The sequence below is a fragment of the Delphinus delphis genome, chromosome 9 (assembly GCF_949987515.2).
Source record: "Delphinus delphis chromosome 9, mDelDel1.2, whole genome shotgun sequence".
Classification (NCBI taxonomy): Eukaryota; Metazoa; Chordata; class Mammalia; order Artiodactyla; family Delphinidae; genus Delphinus; species Delphinus delphis.
This window is the reverse complement of record NC_082691.1, coordinates 89,642,461-89,668,643: the sequence shown is the minus strand read 5'-3', so window position 1 is coordinate 89,668,643 and position 26,183 is coordinate 89,642,461. Positions and strand designations below refer to the sequence as shown.

At 36.4% G+C, this 26,183-nt stretch overlaps 1 protein-coding gene across 6 annotated transcripts in view; it reads left to right on the top strand.

The window, feature by feature from the left end:
• CNOT4 (CCR4-NOT transcription complex subunit 4) overlaps positions 1–26,183 on the top strand; it is a 140,448-nt gene that overhangs the window by 52,216 nt on the left and 62,049 nt on the right. For all 6 annotated transcript variants that reach the window (XM_060020955.2, XM_060020953.2, XM_060020954.2 and 3 more), the window contains exons 2-3: positions 8,608–8,873; positions 23,186–23,383. In XM_060020955.2, the coding sequence (XP_059876938.1) occupies positions 8,700–8,873; positions 23,186–23,383 (372 nt within the window). In that variant the 5' untranslated portion in view covers positions 8,608–8,699. The remainder of the gene's footprint in view (positions 1–8,607; positions 8,874–23,185; positions 23,384–26,183) is intronic.

Sequence of the window (26,183 nt, the reverse complement as noted above, 5' to 3'; positions counted from 1 at the left end):
ACACTGTCACGCTGGAAGTGGAACCCAGAGAGATCTTTTGAAAATATAAGTCAAATCCATTGCCATTCCTCTTTCTAAAACTCTCGGGTCCTCTTCATGTATTTCGCAAAGAAAGCCAAAGCTATTCCAATGGCCGATGATGAACCCTTGCCAGTTCCTGGACCTCCACATTGCTCTGACCTTATCTCAAATTGTTCTTCCCTCGCTTATTCTACTCTAACCACTCTGAATTTGCTGTTCTTCAAGCATTTCAGGCAGTTTCCCTTCTTGGGGTCTCCCTACTGATTTTTTCCTTGCCTTGTCTGTTCTCAGTGTATGCATGGCTTACTCAGGTTCCTCTGTTAAATATTACCTTTTCAATGAAATCTACTCCAACTGGCCCATTTAAATTGCAGCCTGACTCTGGTACCTTTTCTCACCTTTTATCATACTTAATTTACTGACTTATTATGATTTTTGTTTAGATTTTGAATTAGAACAGGAAACAAAGGTGGAGATATTTGCCTGTTAGGGTCACTAAAGTATCCCAAAGACCTAGACTAGAATTTGAAACAAGGGCTTAATAACTATTTATTGAATCACTGAGTGAATGAAGGTAAAAACAAACTTTTAGATGGCAAAAACCTTCAGTGGCCAGCCATCTAAGTTTTCTAATAAAGTTAAAACTTTTTACCTAGAGAGAATAATAAGTAATGTTATTGGTATACTGGGTACAATTAGAATAATCAGCTTTCTTGATAAGAGAGCCTAAATGTGCTCTTTTTTTTTTTTTAAACTCTCTCCCCCTTTAAAAGACTAATCATTGTTAAGTTCTGCCTACTATGCTTTTCATGGTAGAGATCTTTACCAAATTGGCTTGAATTAGATATTTTTACTTGAACCATTTTAAATGTGTTTGAAAACTTTTTTATTTAAAGGAAAGTTGTCACAAACCTTTTTTCTTTAAAATTGATTTTTCACAAAATGATCATCTTCAATCTTTTTATACATTTATATTTTCATAGTGTTAGGTTTTTGAAAATATATTTGTATGCAGCAGTTGCGTTTCTTTATGGCTTTGATTTAAATGGTTTGTCATCTCTGTTGTCTTTGTACAGCTGATAAATCGGTGGATTTTGTTGAACAACTCTCCCAAATCAACATCACATTGCTCTAACTATGCAAATGAATACTACATGCAAATTAGAAATTACTTTTTTTAGTAGTGTTACATCATAAGAAAATAGAAAAACCTTTGCCTTTTCAGTGAGGTGTTCACAGAAGTCTATTACTATGTCTAATGTGTATTTGCTACATGTAGACTTGTAAAGATTAGCACAGTTTTGTTCAGTGACTCTTACAATATGTGCTTGCACATTTATGGATGAATGAATAGGTACTTCCCTTTCCTTCACTCCCTTTCTTCCTCCATCCCTTCTTTCTTGTTTTCCTTCCATTTGACACATATTTGTTAAGTGTTTGCTATCTGCCAAGAACTCTTCTAGGATTTTTGGATATGCTAACAAGTGAAACAGTCTCTCCTCATGGAGGTTGCTTTCTATTGGAAAAACATTTATGGTCTCCTTCCACCCTTATCTATCTACCCCTTCTCCTGCAAAAGATACTTAGGGGACATGATATATTATGTGAGATGACTTGTATGCTGATTTTTATTTACATCTTAAGAATATAAAGTACAGGGAATTCCCTGGCGGTCCAGCTGTTAGGACTTGGTGCTTTCACTGCCTGGGACCAGGTTCAGTTCCTGGCTGGGGAACTAAGATCCCACAAGCCATGCAGCGGCCAAAAAAAAAAAAAAAGAATATAAAGTACAAATAAGTTAATAAATAAAGAACAAATTGGTGGGGAGGTAGAAAGCAGCCCCACATAACCGATTTTTTTGTATAACTGCAGCTTAACCTTTTATGAGAGAGACTTTAAATTCTTAGGTAGATTTTTTTTCTATGAGAAAATGTCTAAACGAGATGTTTATTTCTATGAGAAAATAAATACGCTTTCCTGCCTTCCTAACTTGGGTATAGGCAGTCTTAAGTTCCGTTGTAAATGTACATTCATGGTATATGTATATTGGTATTTTGGTATTTAATTTAAAAAGGCGAAGAGGTATCGGTGCTGATATTTAGTCAGTTGACTTACCTTGCTCTTACACTTGCAAACTGTTCATAGCTACTGTTCAATCTGTTTTTGCCTTTGTGTAGTTTATATGAGTAACATGCTTTGTGAAGTATATGCCTAATACAGAAACAGTGAACAACCTGGAGCATTGTTTCCTACTTTTGAAGAGTGTTGTCAACCAAAACTGACATATAACAAATAATTCTTTCCTCCTTTTATTTATTATTCATTCATCGAATACGTGAGTGCTTACTGTTTACCCCCAGTCATGTTGTAGCTGCCTGGTATACCATCATAAATGTGATGCACCAGTTAACTTCTCTCCTGGAGCGTCCATTGTATTGAGAATGGACTGATTGTTAAAGAAACAAGAATTTCTAGTTATAAAACATTGGCTAAGTAAAATATAAGCTGTGTGGTATTGTACGTAAATTTATTATAGGTTTTTTAAAAATGTTAGTTTATAGTTATATGTATATATTGAATTTATGGTTTTTATGGAAACTTAAGATGCTATTCTAGTTACCATTCAAAATGTATGTGTGTATATTTCATATCTATAAATAGCTTTTCTCTTATGTGTAATTATAGTGTACATATAATTTGGGATGTATAATGTATTCAGGAATGTAATTTCTATGTAACTATTCAGTGGAATTGCATCATACACACATTTATCACAAATTCACTGCCACATTGGCAGAAAATTAAAGGATTAATTAAATTAAGCAACCAAGTACTTTTTTCGAAAGTGCTGTTTATTACATATTGCATTTAAGTGTGTATAATTATATTTTCATTTTTAATTTTTATTGTAGAATATTTGTAACGTAAAACTTGTCATTTTAATTTTTTTTTTTTTCTTGCGGTACGCGGGCCTCTCACTGTTGTGGTATCTCCCGTTGCGGAGCACAGGCTCTAGACGCGCAGGCTCAGCGGCCATGGCTCACGGGCCTAGCCGCTCCACGGCATGTGGGATCTTCCCGGACCGGGGCACGAACTCGTGTTCCCTGCATCGGCAGGCGGACTCTCAACCACTGCGCCACCAGGGAAGCCCCCATTTTAAGTATTTTTAAGCATACAATTCAGTGGCATTAAGTATATTCACAATGTTGTGTAACCATCACCACTTTCTATTTCTAAAATCCTTTTATCATCCCAAACAGAAACTCTGTACTTATTAAACAAAAACTTCCCATTCTCCCTCCCCCTCCCAGCCTCTGTTCTGCTTTCTGTGTCAATGAATTGCCTATTCTAGTTACCTCGTATCAGTGGAATCATACAGTTTTTGTTTTTTGTGACTGGCTTATTTTACTTAACATAATGGGTTTTTTTTGTTTTTGTTTTTTTTATGGTATGCGGGCCTCTCACTGTTGTGGCCTCTCCCGTTGCACAGCACAGGCTCCGGATGCGCAGGCTCAGTGGCCGTGGCTCACGGGCCTAGCCACTCCACGGCATGTGGGATCTTCCCGGACCGGGGCACGAACCCGTGTCCCCTGCATCGGCAGGCGGACTCTCAACCACTGCGCCACCAGGGAAGCCCCTAACATAATGTTTTTAAGGTTCATCCACACTGTACCATGTATCAGAATTTCATTCTTTTTATGGCTGAATAACATTTCATTGTATGTATACACTACATTTTGTTTATCCATTCATCTGTTGATGGACACGTGGGTTGTATTGTGAATAATTCTGCTATGAAATTTGTGTACAAGTTCTGTTCAAATCCTTCCTTTCAATTCTTTTGGTATATCCCCCAAAGTGGAATTGCTGGATCAGATGCTAATTCCATGTTTAACTTTTTGAGGAACCACCAAACTGTTTTCCATAGCAGCTGCAGTTCTTGACATTTTATAGTGTTTTTTTTCTTTTCTTTTAATTTTTATTGGAGTTTAGTTGATTTACAATGTGTTAGTTTCAGATGTATAGCAAAATGAATCTGTTATACCTATACATATATCCATTCTTTTTTAGATGCTTTTCCCATATAGACCATTACAGAGTAATGAGTAGAGTTTCCTATGCTATACAGTAGTGGCCCTATGTTGTTTTTTTTTTTTAACATCTTTATTGGAGTATAATTGCTTTACAATGTTGTGTTACCTTCTGCTGTATAACAAAGTGAATCAGCTATATGTATACATAGATCCCCATATCCCCTCCCTCTTGAGGCTCCCTCCCACTATAGTGTATTTTATACAAATCTTTTGAACAGGGTCCTAAGTACAAAACCATGTACACAGCACTTTATGAGTGATAAGGAACTTTTGAGCATGATTTTGAGTGTATGATTTTTATTTTGTACACTTACTACATGGGAGGTTTTTGGTGATGCAGGAGCGTTTTTATGTATGTCAGAATTTGTACTGTGTTGTCTGTTTACAATAGCCAGGACATGGAACCAACCTAAATGTCCATCCACAGATGAATGGATAAAGAAGATGTGGCACATATATACAGTGGAATATTACTCAGCCATAAAAAGAAATGAAATTGAGTTATTTGTAGTGAGGTGGATGGACCTAGAGTCTGTCATAGAGAGTGAAATAAGTCAGAAAGAGAAAAACAAATACTGTATGCTAACGCATATATATGGAATCTTAAAAAAAAAAAGGTACTGATAAACCTAGTTGCAGGGCAGGAATAAAGATGTAGACATAGAGAATGGACTTGAGGACATGGGATGGGAGGGGGAAGCTGGGGCGAAGTGAGAGTAGCATCAACATATATACACTACCGAATGTAAAATAGTTGGCTGGTGTGAAGCAGCAGCATAGCACAGGGAGATTGGTTTGGTGCTTTGCGGATGACCTAGAGGGGTGGGATAGGGAGGATGGGAGGGAGGCTCAAGAGGGAGGAGATATGGGGACATGTGTATGCATATGGCTGATTCGCTTTGTTGTGCAACAGAAACTAACACAGTATTGTGAAGCAATTATACTCCAATAAAGATCTATTAAAAAAAAAAATGACCGCTTAGAGTTGAGCCCAAGAAAAGTCTGCCCCAACCAACACATGCTTGCTACCCTGCTCTCTGTCTCTGGCTCGCTCTTAACCTGAAGTGGAGGACTGCCCTTCCCCAGCTCAGTGTGGTCCCCCTGCGCGCCCCCCCTCCATTTCTGGGATTTCTAAGTAATAAATCTTGTAACTTAAAAAAAAGAATTTATACTGTGTTGTGTTATTAGTTGCAGGTGATATAGAGAACAAGAACTTAAATAATGAAGTAGAGATTTCCTGTAGAATTTAAATTTTTGAAAGAGTAATGTCACTTTTACTTTGAGGACATTTGCACTATATACCGAAGAATATGCGACCGAGCCTTCAGTAATCATAACTTCTGTCTTACCATATTGGAAAGGACATGGGCTTTGAAGTTGTCAGTCTTACTTTTGCATTCCTTAACACCCCTCATTTTATTTATTTGTTTGTTTGTTTCTTTTTGAATTTTTATTGGAGTATAGTTGATTTACAGTGTTGTGTTTCTGCTGTACAGCAAAGTGAATCAGTTACTCAGTTATACATATACATATATCCACTCTTTTTTAGATTCTTTTCCCATATAGGTCATTACAGAGTATTGAGTAGAGTTCCCTGTGCTATACAGTAGGTCCTTATTAGTTATCTATTTTATACATAATAGTGTGTATATGTCAATTCCAATCTCCCAATTTATCCCTCTCCCCCTTTCCCCCCCTGGTAACCATAAGATTAAACCTCTCATTTTATATATGAGGAAACTGATAGTGGCAAAACTGGGTCTGCAGACCAGGATTCCTGAATTGTTTATAAATACATATACCATTTTTTTCTTTTTAAGAAACTTATATTTTGAAATAATTATAGGTTCATAGAAAGATATTTCATTTTATTTTTCTTCTAATTATTAACAAAAGTCAGATTTAATTTTCCTAAAAGAGATGAAAATAATTTCTTTTTTTAAGTTTGGCCATTTGAATTGCAAAAATGTTTGTTGTAGCAATACAGATAATACAGATTTTCAAAATAAAATTAGTACCTCCATTTTGTCTTTTGTGATATGGATAACATTTTGGTGTATAACCTTCAATGTGCTTTATTTTCTTCGAGAAACAAATCAAATATATACACATAGAGTTTTTATATTTATGTGGAAGTAGTTATATATTTACGTTAGTCTCCAATTTACTTTTACAAATTAAAAAATCGTATATAATAGACATCTCCTGATTCAACACACATCAACCTTACGGCTATATCATTATTTACTTAATGATTTGCCAGCTGATGGATAGTTAACATTGTTTGCAGTTTTCTACTCTTATGAACAATGCTGCAAAACATAGTACTTCGTGCAAAGTACTTCGTGCACATGTGTGAGTATTTATGTAGGATAGAGTCTAAGGTGGTTTAAGGGAGTGGTTAAAAGCACAGATGTGGGGCTAATTCCTGGAATGAATCCAGGCCGCACCACTTAATAGCTGTGCAATTTAAGGCAAGGTACTCTTTGTGCTCCCATTTCCCTTTGTAAAGAGGAACTTAGATCAGTGATAATCTCTGCTTTGCCAGGGGAGACTAACTTTGACAGGCTGGTGGGGGAAAAATGCTACCTCACTGTTTACTAACTAAAGAGGTTGATCATCTTTTCATATGTTGTAATCATTTGTAATTCTTTTGTGAACTACTCATCATATTCTGATCTCATTTTTTCTTTTGACTTGTTTGCCTTTTAAAAATTGCTTGTAAGATTTCTATATATTCTGGATAGTGACTCTTGTATACAGTGAATATATCCTTTACTCTGTTGCTTGCTTTACTCTGTTGCTTTAATTTGTCTGTTTTTTTCTTTTCACATTGCTAAGTTGATCATATCTATCTTTTATGAATTTCTGTTTCTGCTTAGGAAGACTTTCTGTATCCCAAGATTTTTAAAAATTCTATTTTCTTCTAACACTTTAATAGTTTATTTCAGTGTATAGCTCTTTAGACAGATCATATGGGATTTGTTTTGATTGCAGTGTGAGATAGCTATATACTGTTTCTTTCTTAAAATGGATAGACCAGGACCCTGTTACTGCCTTTAAATTGGGTCCATCCTCACCGTATTGATTTGTTATGTCCCCCCACACCTTTTTAAAATAAATTCATTTATTTATTTTTGGCTGCGTTGGGTCTTCGTTGCTGTGCATGGGCTTTCTCTAGTTGTGATGAGCAGGGGCTACTCTTCATTGCGGTGCATGGGCTTCTCATTGCGGTGGCTTCGCTTGTTGCAGAGCACAGGCTCTAGGCGCATAGGCTTCAGTAGTTGTGGCTCGCGGGCTCATTAGTTGTGGCTCACGGGCTCTAGAGCGCAGGCTCAGTAGCTGTGGCACACAGGCTTGGTTGCGGCATGTGAATCTTCTCAGACCAGGGCTCTAACCCATGTCCCCTGCATCGGCAGGTGGATTCTTAACCACTGCGCCACCAGGGAAGCCCTTGTTATGTCCCTTTTATCAAATATTAAAATCTCATTAATTCATTGTTCTGTTTATAGATTCTCTATTTAGTTTCTTTGATCTTTTGTCTGTTTTTGTACCAATATCAAATTATTTGTTACTGTAGCTTTGTAGTACAGTTCAGTATCTGATAGTGTAGATCCCCACATTTCTTCCACAAAAGTTTCAAAGCATGTCTCATGCATTTACTCTTTCATGTAAACTTTAGAATTAGTTTGTCAAATTATGTAAACAAACAAAATATCTCCGTTATTTTGACATAGCGTTTTAATTTAACAGTGACTTTAGCCTGAAAATTTTCAATTCTCCATAATCTAAAAAGATAAATTATTTAATTTTTAAAAAGACTTTGAGGCATGGATGTCTATTTGTTCTCTTCCCCCTTTCTGTAGGCTTTTTGTAGCATTTCTATAATAAAAAGGAATATTTTAATTTTGTTTAATACGTGTGTATTTTCCCAGAAGTGAACTTTTCATTGGCATATTAATACATATTTAATTGTAAACAATTAGGTTCTATGGCATATTTTTTTCAAGTCTTATGTTTTCTGTGGTAATGGTTTGATATTAACATGTAATTACAGGTAACTGAAACTGCTCTTCTTCATTAGTTTTATTTTGTAAACTAGGACACATTTTAGACTACTATAATACTCTTTTAGTTATGTGGCAGTATTACTACTAGCTTTTAGGTGAAAGATAAGACAGTGTAGAGTATGTTTTAAGGTGAAGATGTTTCTGCATAGTATTTATTCCCCTAAAATATGCTATGATTAGTACTGATTAGTATTAAATGTTTTAGCTAAAAAAAGGAAGTTCTTTTGTGTTTCTGTTGAATCAAAAAATTTAACAACCTCACGCCTTTTATCTTGACATGAAGAATATACAGAATTCCATCTTCTGAGATAGCAAAAATTGATCTAATATTTTTCAAATTTTTTATGCAATTTGATTCTTGATCATTGAATATGCCATATTTTTTCAGTAGTAAGCAGTATATTTTGTTTTTTCTTATGCAGGTCTTCGAAGTTCTACAGTTTAGTTCCTAGCGCTGAACCTCCTTCTCCCTTAAATTATTATAAACTTTTGCTGCTGTTTAATAAACGTGAAGATGTCTCGCAGTCCTGATGTGAAGGAAGACCCTGTGGAATGTCCTCTTTGCATGGAGCCCTTGGAGATAGATGATATCAACTTTTTCCCTTGCACCTGTGGCTACCAGATTTGCCGATTTTGTTGGCATCGAATTCGCACTGATGAAAATGGGCTTTGTCCTGCATGCAGAAAGGTAAATACTCCAAAATAACTTTGTGTTTAGTTTTTTTCCCCATGCCTATGAGTAAGTAGATTTAAAAGAATCTACAAACCTCAGATGAGATAATGTGTAGCATTGTATTTTTAAGATTTAATGAAGTGGAAAGAACACTGCCCTGGGAGTCAGAGTCTCGCCTTTATTGTTAACTAAGTATATGACCTTGGTGAAGCCACATAACCTCTCTGGTTGGCCTTAGTTTTCTTATCTGAGGAGATTGACAAGGTTGGTGGTGCTGGCTGTTTAATAGGATTAGGAGTAGAGAGAGGCAGTAGATTTAGATAGGATGGTGTGAAATTGGAAAAGCACAATCAGTATTACATCTGGGGGGAAATTTGCTTTAGTTTTCTAGTACAAAATAGTAGAGAAGTTTTGATGTTTACTAAAAAAGATCATGAGTTAAAATGAAAAGAGAAATCCTGGTTTAGAAGGTAATACTTAACTTCATTTGTTGGTCCTTAGGACAATCCTAGGCTGATAGTGCTATCCCTATTGTATGCTTAAGGAAACTAGGCCTTTTAAGTAACTTATCGAAGGCATCAGCTAATGGGTAGTAGGTTTGGGGGTCAAATGCAAGTCCTTTGAATCCTTTCTAAATCTAAAGTGTCTACGATTTTTAAAATAGTATTCTGGGTTTTGTTGTTTTTATAAGCAGATGCAGCAGTTACAGTGTAGTAAGTGACCTATTAGGGTGAGTAGGATTGCTGCATCTCTGTTTTGAAGGTTTATTACCACCTTAGGGATTAATGCAAATAGCTATTTTTTGCCTTATCTTTAATGTCTGTTTGTATGATTTAAACTTTCTTTTGTTTACCCATTCAAAGAGCTCTTGTTTCATTATTACCAAATTTTGAGAATTGGAAATGTGTTTTAGATACCTAGGTTATTAAAAAAAATAATATCTCAGAAGGCAATGCATTGTCCAGTTTTTTTTTTAATCTAATGGGCAGTTAATGTAGATGATATGAATGAAAAAAGGTGAGCTCTACTTAAATGTTAATTAATGTAGTTTATATATATATATATATATATATATATATAAGTTATATAACAGTAGGTGTTTATAATGTATATAATATCTTTTTATATAGTTCATATACTTTAAGAATGTGAATGGAAAGGTAAATGAAAACGATAACATTAGCTTTTTAAATTTGTGTTAATGAATTTTAAAACATTCAGTTGTATTTAAAAAATCAGTTCCCCATCATTCCATTAGAGGACAATTGTACTGAACTATTATGTTGAAAGTGGTGACTTTCAGGATAACCTAAGACTATTTGAGGAAATGGCAAAGAAATTCATTTCAGTTTTAAGGGATTACCTAGAATCACCTCAAATCCTTAGAAAGTGGAGCAAAAAATAGAAAAAACTTTAAGATTAAAAACTAAACAGAGTAACTTCAGCAAAGCTGGTTGTTAGTAAAAGGGTTCCTTTCTGGGAGGACTAGTGTGAGGAATCTGGAGGGCAGAAGGCCATTGGGATCAATTTAAAGAAAAAGTGTTAACTCAAAACATATTCAGGAGAAGACTTGAAAAAGGGTAATAATAGTGGTGCTTCAAGATCCTCGGAAAACTGTCAGTGTGGTTGGTTGAGTACAGAGGCATTGGAACAACAGTCCAACTTTTATGCCAGGTAGCAGGTACAGATGCCCTCTGGGTGGAACACTGATTATAAATTTAGGTCGGAGCCTTAAAGGGGATAGAAATACCCTGGAGGAACTAGGACCTCCTATGCTCAGAAGATGAACTATTAGCCTACCCCTTTGAGCTGTTTTTCCTCTCTGTGGTCACAAAGAAACATCCTGCAGCAAACAGAAATAGTATTTTATAGACTGGTTGACAGAATTCTTACATGTGCAACAACCAAGAATCAATAGGTATTTCAGGAAAGCCAACATTATGGAAGAGAAGCACAAAAATCAGTATATAGAAGAATCTAACATAAGTAAGCAAACAGAAAGAAACTTTTTCAAGTGTCATTGGTACCTCTCAAAGAGGTAAGAGAGAATGACATATTCATGTAGAAGGAACATTTTTTTTAAAAAAAAACAGATCTTCAAAATAAACAATCCTATAGATACGTTGAAGAAAAGAATGAACACAGTTCAAGAGCAAATTAGCGAGTTGGAAGACTGTGCTGAGTATTTTTTTGCAGGATATAGTGCAGAAATTTAAAAAATAGAAAGCATGAAAGAAAAGTTAGGCAATGTAAAAGAGAGATCTACTGGTTCTAATCTCTGCTAAGAGAAGTTTTAGAAGCAGTGGGCTAAGAATGGATCAGAAGAAATAATGAAAGAACTAATAGAAGAAAATTACTCACTGTGAAAAGCAGTTGTCCTCAGATTAGAAGAGTTCTGTAAGTATGAAGCAAGATGACTGAAAAATATCAACATCTGTTTACATAATTGTGAGATTTTAGAATATCTAGAATAAAGACAAAGTTCTGAAAGTCCATGAGAGAAAAATACATAGATCACAAAGGAACAAGAATAAAACTGATGTCAGTGTTTTTGTTTTACAACCATAGAAAAGAGAACACAAACGAAAAATTTGTTTTTCCAAATTTTTGAGTGAAAATAAGTTAATGAATTCTCAATTTCATTCAGATTTGAAAGCATAATAAAACATTTTACAGACATACAAAGATTAATCAGGTTTAATATCCACTATACAATACAACTAGAAGAGTTGAAGATGACTGCAAGATTTTGAACTGAGCAACTAGAAGTAGAGAATGGCCATTAACTGAGATGGGGAAGACTGCATCTTCTAGGAATAGGGTTTTTGAGAAGATCAGGAATTCGGTTTTAAACATGTTAAGTTTGAGATTCCTGTTAGAGACTTAAATGGAGATATTGACTAGACAGGTGAATATTCAAGTTTGGTTTGGGCATGGAGATGTAAATTTGGGAGTTAATCAATATATAGAATATTTTTATAAATTAATGACACTGGATGAAATCACAGAGAGGGTCAGTGGAAAAAATGAGAGATTGTCTAAGGATGAACACCAAGGCTCTCCAACATTTATAGAAAGAAAAGAAAAAAAAAAATCCAGATTAAAGAAATATGAGACAACCTCCTTTTGGGTCTCCAAGTTAGAATCTTTAGCTGAGGCACTTATTGTTAATAGTCAGACCAGGAGGTTTTTTTGTTTTTGTCTTTGTTTTTTAATTTCTTGTTGACTTAATATCCACTTAATATCCACAACTCTTAGAACCTCTCCTTAGTTTCTTAACTACCAGACTTTGCTCATACCTGTCTCATGGCATGAGTCACGGAAGGCAGACAGTGCAGGACACACAAAGTCTTGGAATCTGGCTTAGCTTTGCTAGAGAGTGCTGAACACACATAATTATGAAGCTGCCCATCTCAGTCAGGGACCAGCAAATCTTTACATCTCTGGAGCCCAGCCTCAGTGGTTGTGTTAACATGGAAGGAAACCACAAGTGTTTCTGGAGAGGACCGTGAAGCTACAATTTAGATACAGCCCAACCCTGCAGGGAGAAGCCTGTAGAAGGCGTTCTGTGAGATGTCAAATTGAGATGATTTAAATAAACTTGGAGATGCAGGTGGTGCTAGTTGAAGCCAGCTCCTGATTTTGGCTCACAAGATGAAACCTGTCTGCAGAAAGGGCCTCTTTTGTTTTAATAGCTTTGAAAAGCAGAGAGAGAGGCAGGTTTTAAAAACATATGAAGTTGAATGAATGTTTCTCTTTGGTCCTAGTTGCTGAGCCTAGTAGAGTCAAAAGGACCTTAGTGCTTCCCTAAACAGGTGCAGGTCATTCCTTAGACTGCCTTTGCATGTCCTTTTAGTGCAGCATGTCTGAGAAAAATATCTGGTGGAAACAGCAGATGTGGGAACATGGGTGGTTTACTGATATAGCACCATACAACATTGGCTCACATGGAAATTAGAGACTGGCCAAGGAAATGAAAACTTCAACAAGGGTATTATTTTCACCTCAGAAATAATAGAAGATATTGAATCCATGAAACAAGAACAGTATGGTATAAAAAATTCAGTGAATAAGAAACAGTTATTGAAAATTAAAATATGATAGCAGAAATAACTCAGGCAAAGAGTTGGAAGATGAAGTTGAGATGATCTCTTAACAAGTAGTGCAAAAAGGCAAAGGAGAATGTATGAGAGAAGAGATAACTTTTATTTGAGGATCAGTCCAGGAGGTCACATAACAAATAAGTTAGTATTCTAGAAAGAGATCACAATGATACAGAGGAAAATTGTCTTCAATAATATATGATTGAAGAATATTCCCAGAACCAAAGGACATATTTTCAGATTAAAAAGGCCCCAAAGAACACGAAAACATTAATTCAGAAAGATATATGCACTGTTATGTTCCTTGTGGTATTATTTACAGTAACAAGATATGAAAACAACCTAAGTGTTTTGGATGAATGGATAAAGAAGATGTGTATTCCACACACTGGAATACTACTCAGCCATCAAAAGGTAGAATCTTGCCATTTGTGACAGCATGGATGGACCTTGAAGGGTCCATGCTAAGTGAAATAAGTCAGATGGAGAAAGACAAATACTGTATGATTTCACTCATATGTGGAATATACAAACAAAACAAAATAAATGAACAAACCAAATAAAAACAAACACATAGATACAGAGAACAGAGTAGTGGTTACCAGACGGGAAGAGGCAGAGGGGGAGGGTGAAATAGATAAAGGGCATCAACTGTTTGGTGACAGATAGAAACTAAATTTTTGGTGGTGAGCACGCTGTAGGGTACATAGAAGTAGAAATATAACGTTGTACACATGAAACTTACAGGTTATAAACCAGTGTTATGAAAAGACATTTTCAGACCTGAAAGTTCTCAAAAATATTTTACCTTCTGTGCATTCTTTCTCAGAAATTTACTAGAGGATATGCCCCATCAATATAAAGGAATGAAGAAGATTAAAAAAAAATACATGGGATAGAGGAAATAGGTAATTAAACATAGACAAGAAGCAGTGGGACTTCTTGGATGATGGGGAAGGATGAAAGATGTGACCTGTAGAGGGCAGTTAATCCAGAATGTGGCAAATCAGAAAGCTCCAAGGGGAATCTCTACAAAAAGATCAAAATGAAAGAATACTTGGTGTTTTTAAAGAGAAATGTCTTGTGAAGCCATTTCAACAAGTGGAGGAAATTTTATGGTTGAATTAGTAATAAACACATAGAGATCTAATCAGACAAAACACAGTTATTAACTCTACAGGAAACAAAAACTTGTACAGAAAAAGTAATCATATTATGCTGCAATGGCTCAGATATGAAGTAGGGGTTGAGATTTATTTTTTTCCATACAGATATCCTGTTGTTACTGCATCTTTTGTAGAAAAGACTACCCCTTTACTTTTGAATGGTTTTGGACTCTCATGAAAATCAGTTGCTGATAAATGTGTCAGTCTATTTCTAGAGTCTGTATCTCATCCACGATGATTATGTCTATCTTTTTGTCAATACCATACTGTCTTGACTACTCTAAATCTTCAAATCTGTTATAATAAAAACTTTCAAATTTGTTATTCTTTTTAGAATTTATTCTGTGTATCTGAACCTTAGCCTTTCCACGTAAGTTTTTTAATTAGCTTGTTATTTTGTACAAAAAGACTACTGGAATTTTGGTTGAGATTGCATTGAATAAGCAGGTCAATTTGAGGAAAAACGACATCTTGAAAATGTTGACTCATATAGGTCATGAATAAGTTTTATCTTTCCATTTTTCTAGGTTTTAAACATTTCAGAAACAATGTTCTGTAGTTTTTATGTACAGAGTACAGCATGCTTTGTTATATTTGCCTATAACTTTTTTTGGGGGGGGGGATTTTTTTTTTTGGGCCACACCATGTGGCATGTGGGATCCCAGCTCCCTCACCAGGGATCAAACCTGTGCCCCCTGTAGTGGAAGGGTGGTGTCCCAACCACTGGACCACCAGGGAGGTCCCTGTGATTTTGAGCTTTGGCACATGATACTGTTTTTAAAATTCCATTTTCCAGTTGTTCATTGTCATTATGTAGAATAATTGATTTTTGTTAAATAGATTCATTAGGACTTTCTAAATAGATGATCACATCTTTTGTGGATAAAGACAGTTTTATTTCTTTCCAACCTTTATTTCTTTAAATTGTTTTTCTTGCCTTATTGCAGTGGGTAAGCCCTACACTATAACCTTGGATAAAAGTGGAATGAACACATATCCTTGTTTGTTCCCAATCTTAGTGAGAAGACGTTGAGTATTTCACTATTAAGTATGTCACTGTTTTTTTGTAGGTGGTCCTTATCAGGTTGAGGAAGTTTGCTTTTATTCTTTGCCTACAGAGAGTTTTTATCATGAGTGGGTGTTGCATTTTATCCAATGCCTTTTCTGCTTCTATTGAGATGATCGTGTGTTATCTCCTTCGTGCTGTAGAAACAGTGATTTAGGCTGATTTTTTTTAATCAACTTTCCCTCCCAAGGGTGAATCTCATTTGATCATGATGTATTATCCTTTTTACTTTCAATTTGCTAATATTTTCAGGAGGAGTTTTGCGTCTGTGTCATGAGAGGTATTTATCTGTGGCTTTCTTTTATGTTGTTTTTAGATTTGGTACCAAAGAAATACTGGTTTCAGGAAATGTTTCCTCCTCTATATTCTGAAAGAGTACATGTGACTGGTGTTCTTTTTTATTTCCTCCCTAAATTCATTGTTTATACTCACTCTATCAGGGTGTTTTCAGGAGGGCTGTTATGAAAACTGGCTACCACAGGATTCCTGTATGTAGATTTCTGGAATTCTTTTTGTACTAGTTCCCCCTGTGTGGTATTTTGCCCCATAAATTTCAGTTGCCTCAACGTCTTCAAGTTTTGAACACTGTCCCCCTCTGCTCATTGAGACAGTTGGACCCAGTGCCAATGTCCAGTAAGTGCCAGAAGAGCAGAAAACTGGGACACTTGTGGTTTTCATCTGTCTTCTTTCTTTTCTCTCAGAGGTCATAGACCTGCTGTTCACTGTCTGTCATTCAGTGTCTGAAAACAGTAATTTCATATATTTTGTCTAGTTTTCTAGTTGTTTATGCTGGTAGCCCTAGTCTTTTATCACCTAATGTGCCATGGCTGGAGGTTGAAGTGTGTAAATAATATTTGAACTTCATAATAATGTAATTGTGACCCTTGACCTAACCAAAGGTTGGAAAGTGGGCTTGGAATGTATGGTTAGGCTGGCTGAAAGAAATCTAAATCTTCAATTTGCATAATGTAATAATATTTAATACTGAAAAATCAGGAAGTAGCAATACAAGCATGTTATTTAATGATGTGATAGTAAATGACAAAAGAATCATCTGAAAGAATAAGCAGATTATTTTTAGGGAGAGGCAACTGTTGAGGGGGAGGAAGGATATGGGGGACTGCTCTTTTTCCTAATAAACCTTGTAGAACTGTTTGACTAGGAACACATATAAGAAAAATATCAGTGAAACTAGGGGAGAAACGATAGAGTGGGCAAATGGAAATCATAGGAAAGAAAGTATAATAGTACTGATATTGGTTAGTCATAATCAAATTCAAGATCAAACACATTTTAAAAAGATAAAGAGAATATTTTTCTTACTGATGAAAGGTCCCCTAAAGTCACAAAACTTTTATTTACTTAACAGAGCTAAGAAGTGTATTGAGCTGATGTAAATACCAGGAGAAACTGCACCTACGTGCGTAATGGAGAGACTTCTAATTTCTGTATTTTAGAAATATATGAAGTACACAATAAAAAGGAAATGGAAAATTTGATTAACACAATTAGCAAGCATGTGTGTGTTTGTGCATGCACACAACTCTGTACAAATAAATTTGTACAAAACTTTAAAATACAGGTATAGTGGGTACAAAAATTGACTGTTAGGCCACAATGGATATATTAATCAGTTCCAGAAAGTAGAACTCACTTGTGTATTTCTATTTATTCTTCTTGGGGTTTGTAGCGCTTCTTGAATCTGTGGATTTGGTGAGTTTCATTAGTTCTGGAAAAAATTAAGCTGTTATCTCTTCAGCTGTTGCATTTATTCTCTCTCCTCTCTTTCTGAGACTCTGATTAAATATTTTCCAGATCTTTTCACTATCTGCCATGTCTTTTAATCTCTTTTCTGTTTCTTTCTATTTCTTCCTTTCATGCATTAATGGATGATCTCTTCTGATCAATCAGAATTTTTTCCTTTAGGTCTAGTCTACTGAGTTTTTAAATTTTGCCATTGTGTTTTCCATTTCTAGAAGTAACGTTTGTTCTTTTTTGATACTTGATTTTTTTAAAAAGCTTTTTATACCATGCAGATATTTTCAAGTTTGTCATATATTTGTTTAAACAGATTAGAATTATTGTTTCAAAATCTGTCCAGTAATTCCAGAAGCTGAAGTCTTGTGAGGGATGTTTCTGTTGGTTGTTGTTCATGTTGTTTTATTTCTTTATGTGATTTGTTGTCTGTATCTGCTTCATGGTTGTCATTGAATTATTTGTAAGGTTCTCCAAGGCCCAAGATGAATTTGCCCTCCGATAGAGAGGCTTTGATTTGACTTCTGCTGGATCCTGTAAACATTGCCATTAGGGATGCCTTAAACGTAAAGGTCTTTTGTTCTCCTGGATGCACATCTTCCCTGGGGTTGGTTTCAACTTCTCTAGGATGGTTTTCTTCACACCCTTTTCCTTTTTTCTTATCGTGTACTGACCTCTGTGTAGTTTTTACTTACCCTGAGCCAAAATGAGTTCTTTGAGAGTGGGCTGGGTCTCAGCTTAACGTGGGAGTGATCTCCCCCAAAATTCTTCACCTTGATTTGGCCTTGGACTTTTAATGCTGTCCCTCTTCCCCCATTTGTTCCTCTCTCCCATTTGTTGTTACTCAGACTTTCCACTTATCTCTCTGGGTTTTGACTTTTATCCAAAAATTGTCTTGGGACTTCCCCACTGCAGATCATTATTGTTTTTAAGATGTTGGTTAGGAAAAAGTTTTATACAGTATTTTTCGTTGTCTTTAGCAAGAGGAAGAGATAAAGCTGTAAATGCATTAATTAGGAAATGAAGAACAAAAATAGATGAACTTATTTCCAGGTTAAGAAACCAGAAAAAGAATAAACATTGCGACAGTGGAAAGTAGGGATTAAGTAGAATTTAGTGAAATAGGAAAAAAGCAATATTTCAGTAACGGTTAGAGCTGGTTCTTTGAAACAACGAAGTCTGGTAAGTCTGATCAGAAAATAAAACAGAAGACACATGTAAATACACATGTAAATTAGGAATAAAAGTGGAAACATAACTAAACATATGAAAGGAATTAAATGATTACATTAGAGACTATAAACCATCTTAATTAGTAGTTTGGCAATTTGTTGACAAATTAACACCGTTAGAAATATTTTACACATTAAAAATGCTTCTCCACAGGTGTCCTATTTAACACTAGTTTGTAACATGCAGTAGTACCTTTAAAGAAAAATTTTTTACTTGTAATTTTTATTTGATCCTATATTCCTAGAAAATTAGGTTTAACCTATCTGTTTCAGTCAAAAAGTAGACCAGATATATTTTTCTTTATATTCATTTTTAGTACTATTACTAGCTTTGTGGGTCACGGTCTCTTTCTGCAGCTATTCAAATTACGTGTTTTCATATCCCATCTTTAATCTACCTCCATTCCTCATCTACTGTATGAGCTTATTAATTTTCTATTATTGGATTTGTAGAGTAGGTTTTTATGGTGGTGTGTGTGTGGAAGAGGAACGATCATGGAATTCATGGTAAACTAATTTGTTCTCCTGTGTTGGTATCTTTCTGTATTGGTATGTGTAATGTATCACTATGTAGCAGTTATATTCCAATAAAATTGACTTTAAGTTGACTTTGAAGCCTTATGGAAGTATATTTCCATAGAAAAAACTTGGAATAATATAGAAGAAGATTGGGGTAACCAGTGTTATATACTCAACATGGTGGTGCATCAGTAATATACTTGATGAGAATTGATACTGCGACCCAATTTTTGGTAATTGTCATTCTCCATTTTTGTGTGTGTGTGTATGTATTTTAATTTTTTTGGCATTTGTATTACTTTGCATCATCTTTTATCAGGATTTTACAGTGTCAGAGATTGTTAGCAAAGAAAAAAACCGGAGTGCTTGTCAAATCCTTCATGTTTTCAGAAGAGTTAAAAGTTACATCAGTGTTTTTCAGACTATCTCTGATGCAGAACCAGATTTTTTGTAACCCACCCCCACCCCCAACCACAGTCTGTTGGTGACTGATACAGGGTCCTATTAAGCATGCCTAGTACCCAGCTTGTGTCATGTGATTTACCACCTAAGTTCGATAACAACCACACAGATAACTATCCTATTCTTCAGAGCCCACTGATGAGGTACTTGAATGTTGTGGCAATGTTAAGTTGCTATAAAAGTTTCCAAATGCTTTTTCTCAATTTTTATACTTCTCTTATCATGGACTGGTAAGATTCAGTGCGTGGATTAGACTTTGAAATGGAACTAGGAACAATCTATATGCTTGATCCACTCAGGGAGTAGACTATCACCACTATAGATGTTAATGAAGGGCAACAGCTTTCAAATGAACTTAATGATAAACGCTCCGAAAGGAGCTACCCAGAAATCCTGTGGTAGAAAATAGCTTTTCCATGTGCAAATGAAAATTTTAAATGATCTTGTGGAAAGATATTTTAATTGGTTTGTATGTAGTTCATTTTTATACTTGTGCCCATATAGCTTTGAATAGCTTCATGGGATTAAAATCATCCAGGCAGATAGATTAAGATTTGAAAGGAGATATAGGTACAGAAGGGTGAGTGGAGAGAGAAGAGATTTAAATTGGGAAGATTACATCATTGATTGAAGAATTGAATTTATTGTAATAGATCCTTAACCATTTGGTTCCTCAAATTAAAATGTAAGAACACTTTGAAATAAGTTTGTTTGTTTTTTTAAAGATGGTAGCCAATTCTTTTTATTTATTTATTTATTTTTGGTTCCGTTGGGTCTTTGTTGCTGTGCGCGGGCTTCCTCTAGTTGTGGTGAGCGGGGGGTGGGGGGGCTACTCTTCGTTGTGGTGCACGGGCTTCTCATTGTGGTGGCTTCTCTTGTTGTGGAGCATGGGCTGTAGGCATGTTGGCTTCAGTAGTTGTGGCACATGGGCTCAGTAGTTGTGGCTCACCGGCTCTAGAGTGCAGGCTCAGCAGTTGTGGCGCATGGGCTTAGTTACTCCGCGGCATGTGGGATCTTCCTGGACCAGGGCTCGAACCTGTGTCTCCTGCATTGGCAGGTGGATTCCTAACCACTGCACCACAGTGGAAGCCCGACATAAGTTTTTTTTTTTTTAAAGAAAATTAGTAGTGCTAAATTTCCACTTCTAGAGAGTAGCTTGGTATTAAGGTGGCAAATATTTATTGAACCCCTAAAATGTGTGACATAAACTTTATATTTGATCCTGGAGAAAGCCCTCAGGTCATGCAAAAGTCAGGGAAATTACTGAGTCCTCTGTTTTCTGTGCCTCCCACTCACTAGTAAGTTGGAGTATGCCAAATAGATTCAAATTTTTTTTTTTTTTTTTTTTTTGCGGTACGCGGGCCTCTCACTGCTGTGGCCTCTCCCATTGCGGAGCACAGGATCCGGATGCTCAGGCTCAGCTGCCATGGCTCATGGGCCCAGCCGCTCCACGGCATGTGGGATCTTCCCGGACCGGGGCACGAACCCGTGTCCCCTGCATCGGCAGGCGGACTCTCAACCACTGCGCCACCAGGGAAGCCCCTCAAATCTTTAAATGTGGGAATTGAATGGTATGGATGCTTAGATCCTGCAGGACCACCAAGAGTTATGCCTGAATATTTAAGAACAGGATTTTTGGAGACTTTATGTTATTACTAGTAGACGTTGAGGAACATAAAAGGAAATCTCACTTCCTTAATTGCCTTCAGCATTAATCAAAGTGTGCTCACAAATTGGAGGATGTTTGTTTTTTTAATTAATTTTTAAAACTTTATGTATGAAAAGATGAAAGTTACTTTATGTTAAAGGCATGCAAGTTTTCATGCTTGTGGATACTCCCTCCTCTCTTCCTGATTCCCACTTCTTTCTTCATTTTTTTAAAAAATAAATTTATTTATATGTATATATATGTGTATATATATACACATATATATATATATATATATTTTTTTTTTTTTTTTTTTTTTTTTGCGGTACGCGGGCCTCTCACTGTTGTGGCCTCTCCTGTTGTGGAGCACAGGCTCCGGACGCACAGGCTCAGCGGCCATGGCTCACGGGCCCAGCCGCTCTGCAGCATGTGGGATCTTCCCGGACTGGGGCACGAATCCGTGTTCCCTGCATCGGCAGGCAGACTCTCAACCACTGCGCCACCAGGGAAGCCCTATTTATTTATATTTTATTTGTGGCTGCATTGGGTCTTCATTGCTGCACGCGGTCTTCCTCTAGTTGCGGCGAGCAGGGGCGACTCTTTGTTGCGGTGCGCAGACTTCTCATTGCGGTGGCTTCTCTTGCTGCGGAGCACGGGCTGTAGGCGCACGGGCTTCAGTAGTTGTGGCACGTGGGCTCAGTAGTTATGGCTTGCAGGCTCTAGAGCACAGACTCAGTAGTTGTGGTGCATGGGCTTAGTTGCTCTGCAGCATCTGGGATCTTCCCGGACCAGGGCTCGAACCCCTGTCTCCTGCATTGGCACACGGATTCTTAACCACTGCGCTACTAGGGAAGTCCCCCACTTTTTTTCTTGATGGCAGGATTTCTGTTAATCCCCACTTCTGATATTCTGATAGACACAGTTTCCCATTTCTGGGATCTCTTCACATTCAGCTTTTAGATATTATTATTTAGTGTGTTCCATCTTCCATTTATTATTGACTGTTTTTTGTAGTAGTTAAGTTGTCCCTTGGTATCTGCACAGGATCGTTTCCAGGAACACCACACCCCACTCCCGCAGCTACCAAAGTCCGTGGATGCTCAGGTCCCTTATATAAAACAGTGTAGTATTGGGGTATAACTTACGCACATCCTCCCATATACTTTAAATCATCTCTAGGTTACATATAATATCTAATACAATGTAAATGCTATATAAATAGTTGTAAATACAATGTAAATGCTATGTAAACAGTTGCTGGGTGCATGGCAAATTCAAGTTTTGTTTTTTTGGAACTTTCTGGAATTTTTTACCTCAAAATATTTTCAGTCCATGTTGGTTGAATCTGAGGATGTGGAACCAGCAGATATGGAGGGCTCGCTGTTATAATAACTGACTTATTGAATGCTTCTGTAAAGAACACAATTTTAATTAGTTTATAAGTGTGTTGTCTTTCTTAATTCTCACAGAAACCCTCTGAATAAAGTACTCTGATTCCCATTTTACAGAATAGAAGACTGAGGCAGACAGATTACATAACTTTGCCAAGGTCTCTTGGTAAAGAATGATCCAAGATTCAAAGCCAGGCAGTGTGAGCCCACAGCTCTTATTCAGGCCATCAGTAGTCTTGGCATTAGCAATAGGAATGAAAACAAAATTATAATGATGAGAGAGGAAACCATTGTAAGAGTGTAATTACTAGTATTTATTGAGGGATTACTGTGTGCCAGTTACACATAATAATTGCTTTATGAGTGTTATTTTTACACCAGCCTTTAAGATTATTTTCATTTTACTTATGAGGATATGGAGGCATAGAGTTTAATTGACTTGTCTACGACCACGTGGATAATAAGTGTTGAAGCTAAGTTCAAACTCCTGGGCCAGAGGATCTATGTATTGCTGTTTATTTGCTCATCTGTGTCCTTAGACTGGGAATGTATTAAGGAATAAGTACTTCATTAATCTCCAAGCACATAGTAAGTTTTCATTAAATATTTGTTGATTGTAATACATAAACCCATATTTAGATGAGAGAACTTATACTCTTTGCCTCTTACACAGTACCTTAGAAGCTTAATTTTCCTGTAAACTGTGTGCTAGGCATTGTAGGGAATACCAATATTGTTGTTTTAAATTTTAGAACCTTTGGTGATGTTTCAAATTTCAGCACAATAAGTGGTTTAAATAGTATTTTAAAACAATTCTATATAACATTTAACTTTTATTAAATAAAAACTGAAAAGATTCATAAAAAGGGAGTTGTAACAAAGGGAGATGTGATGTGCATACACATCATCCAGAATTTGATAATTGTTATTCATACAGTTTTCTGTTTATTTAATGCTAACTTCTATATTTGCTTTATGCCTACAGCCATATCCAGAAGACCCAGCAGTTTATAAACCACTCTCCCAGGAAGAACTGCAAAGGATAAAGAATGAGAAAAAACAGAAACAAAATGAGAGAAAACAGAAAATATCAGAAAATCGCAAACATTTGGCTAGTGTACGTGTTGTACAAAAAAACCTCGTCTTTGTTGTAGGTCTGTCTCAGCGCCTAGCAGACCCAGAGGTAAGTCTTCTTCTCTTTTCTTTCTCAACTTGGCATTTTTTCTTTTTGTATATTTGGAAATAATAGCTGACTCTGCCCAACTGCAGGATTTACCTGAAAATATTAAAACTTAGGAGAAAATGGGAAATATTTTTTTAATAATCACTAAGAAACCAATGACCAGTTGTGATCTTAGGCAAATGTATTAATCTTCCCTGGCTCATTTTCTTCAGTTGTAAAACTAAGCAGTTGAACTAGATCTCTAAAGTCCCCTTTAGTGCTAATAACCTGTGAAAGTTGGATAATGGTTCTATTTTGCTCTTAAGGCTAATGTGACATGACTACTCTGTGTGTGTTTCCTCTTTTCTGTAGCTGTATTAAGGACCAACAGTGGAGATGCAGTTTCATAAACCCACCAAAGATCCGTGTTTTTTTTTTTAAATCGTGCCCAAGTAGTGAACCTCGGTTATAGAACAGTGATAGAACTGTTGCTATACTGTATCATCATTCTTTACTCATTCATTTTAAGCCAGTTTTGGGGAAAGAGGGAGAATTTGATGAACGGAAACTGTGGACCAGGTTCTTTGTCATTTGTTTGGAGGCAGGGGACGTCTTAACCCTTTTGTTTATTACTTAACTCTTTTCTCTCCTTCCTCCACCAGCCTTATTAGAATAATGTTGAACTCATAACTTTCCTTGATGCCCATGGATGCACATCTGCTAACTTTTAGTTTCTGATATACCAGGAGGTGCTGACTAGATTGTTGGGAAGGCAGATAGAAACTGACTGGCAACCAGAATGTTGGAGAGAGCCGAATTTGGGGAATCTGTCAAAAGTACTCCTTGAGAAGGGTTTGAAGTAATGCTCATGATGGTCGCAATCAGAGGGAGGATTGTAGTGAATATGATTAGGGAGGTGGGAATCTTTGAACTTGGCTAAGTGGGCTAAAGGCCCCAGAAGGAGGAAATTTAAGGTGTCTATACATTGATTTTGTACAAATCAGTTTAGAGACAATAAAAAATATTTATTGCTGATAAGTTTACTGTGTATTGAGGCTGTGAAGGGCTTCATGATCAGTAGAGGAGAAAAATCAGGGTGACCTTACTAAGAAGGCTTTATCATTGGTAATAAATGTGGAGGCAGCTCAAGAATTACTAGGACCTAGGTCCAGAGATGCTGGCATTAGTGGGCTACATGATCTTCCGGAGACGTTCTTTCCAAAGTCAGAGGGTTCATACTGGAGAAGACTTCTTTAATAAGAGATGATAAGGAGAGAGCTCATTTTAGGCCTATGACTTAACCTCAGCAGCCACTTCTCCCTTTTTCCTAAATCTAATACTTAACTCCCCAGACAGGCAGAATCCCACTTCACTCTTGAACACTGCCACAACTTTGTCCCAACGCTTCTGTCTCCCTCTTTCAACACTATTTTTTTTTCCAACCAGAGATCATTTCTTACCTCTGCAAGTTTTTTATTTACCTACCTGTATTTATTCCTACTAATTTTTTTTTTTTTTTTTTTTTTGCTGCACCATGCAGCTTGTGGGATCTCAGCTCCTTGACCAGGGACTGAACCTGGGCAATGGCAGTGAAAGCGTGGAATCCTAACCACTAGGCGACCAGGGAATTTCCTGCTACTTCAGTAAATTAATGGAACTTTTATTTTGATTTTATAACTCTTGGATATGGATGTACTTGCTTTTCTTAATACAAAATCCAGTCACCTGTGGTACTGGAGGCATACAGAGCACCACCCAAAGGCTGGATAAAATTAAGCCATAGTCTCAGTCTGATGTTTGGATTATAGGTTTCCTACCTCTTCTCTAGAATCTGTGGTTTGCTTTTACTTATGTACAGAGATTTCTTATTTTCATTTCAAATAACATGATGTTAGTAAGATTAATCTGAAGAACTATTACACAGAAAGAAATTAATCTAGGGGTTGGCTAGTGAGAGAGAACATTTTATCATGAGTCTAAATATACTTAAAAATCACTGTCCTGGTTTTATACTTTTGAAATCATTGTGCTTGGTGAGAGGACAGTGAATTTTCTTTTTTTTTTTTTTTTTTTTTTTTTTTGCGGTACGCGGGCCTCCCACTGTTGTGGCCTCTCCTGTTGCGGAGCACAGGCTCCGGACGTGCAGGCTCAGCTGCCATGGCTCACGGGCCCAGCCGCTCTGCGGCGTGTGGGGTCTTCCCTGACCGGGGCACGAACCCTTGTCCCCTGCATCGGCAGGCGGACTCTCAACCACTGCGCCACCAGGGAAGCCCGTGAATTTTCTGAAACATTAGTTTTTCTCTCTTATTTCTCTTGAAAGCCTAGGAAGACCAGAGATTAGTGTTTTAGTTATTAAATCCTACTACTTCTAAATATTATCTTTAAAATTTTTCTTAATGTAACTGTCTAACCCTTTCAGATTGGAAAAGTTAAAGTCAGCTTCATTAGAAAACTCGAAGTTTCAAATTGTTAGGGTAACTTTTGAGACAAAGAAGATCCCTGTGATTTACTTATTTTTGGATGATGACAGTTTGATATTTGACTGAATTCTGATTAGCAAAACAGGAACATTTAGGAAAATTTAAAGCTTGTTTTGAAAATAATTTTTGTACATCTGAAAACTTCATGCCAAGATTGATAGTCAAATGTATTCATTTATCGCTCAATAGAAAAAAAAAAACTATCTTAGAAGATATGGTAATTAGAGGTAATGATTAGAGGTAATCATCTCCTAAATCCTAAAAATTTATATTGTCAGAACCTAATTCATTCATTCTGTAAATTAACTCTTGAATACTTACAATCTGTTAGGTACTTTGAT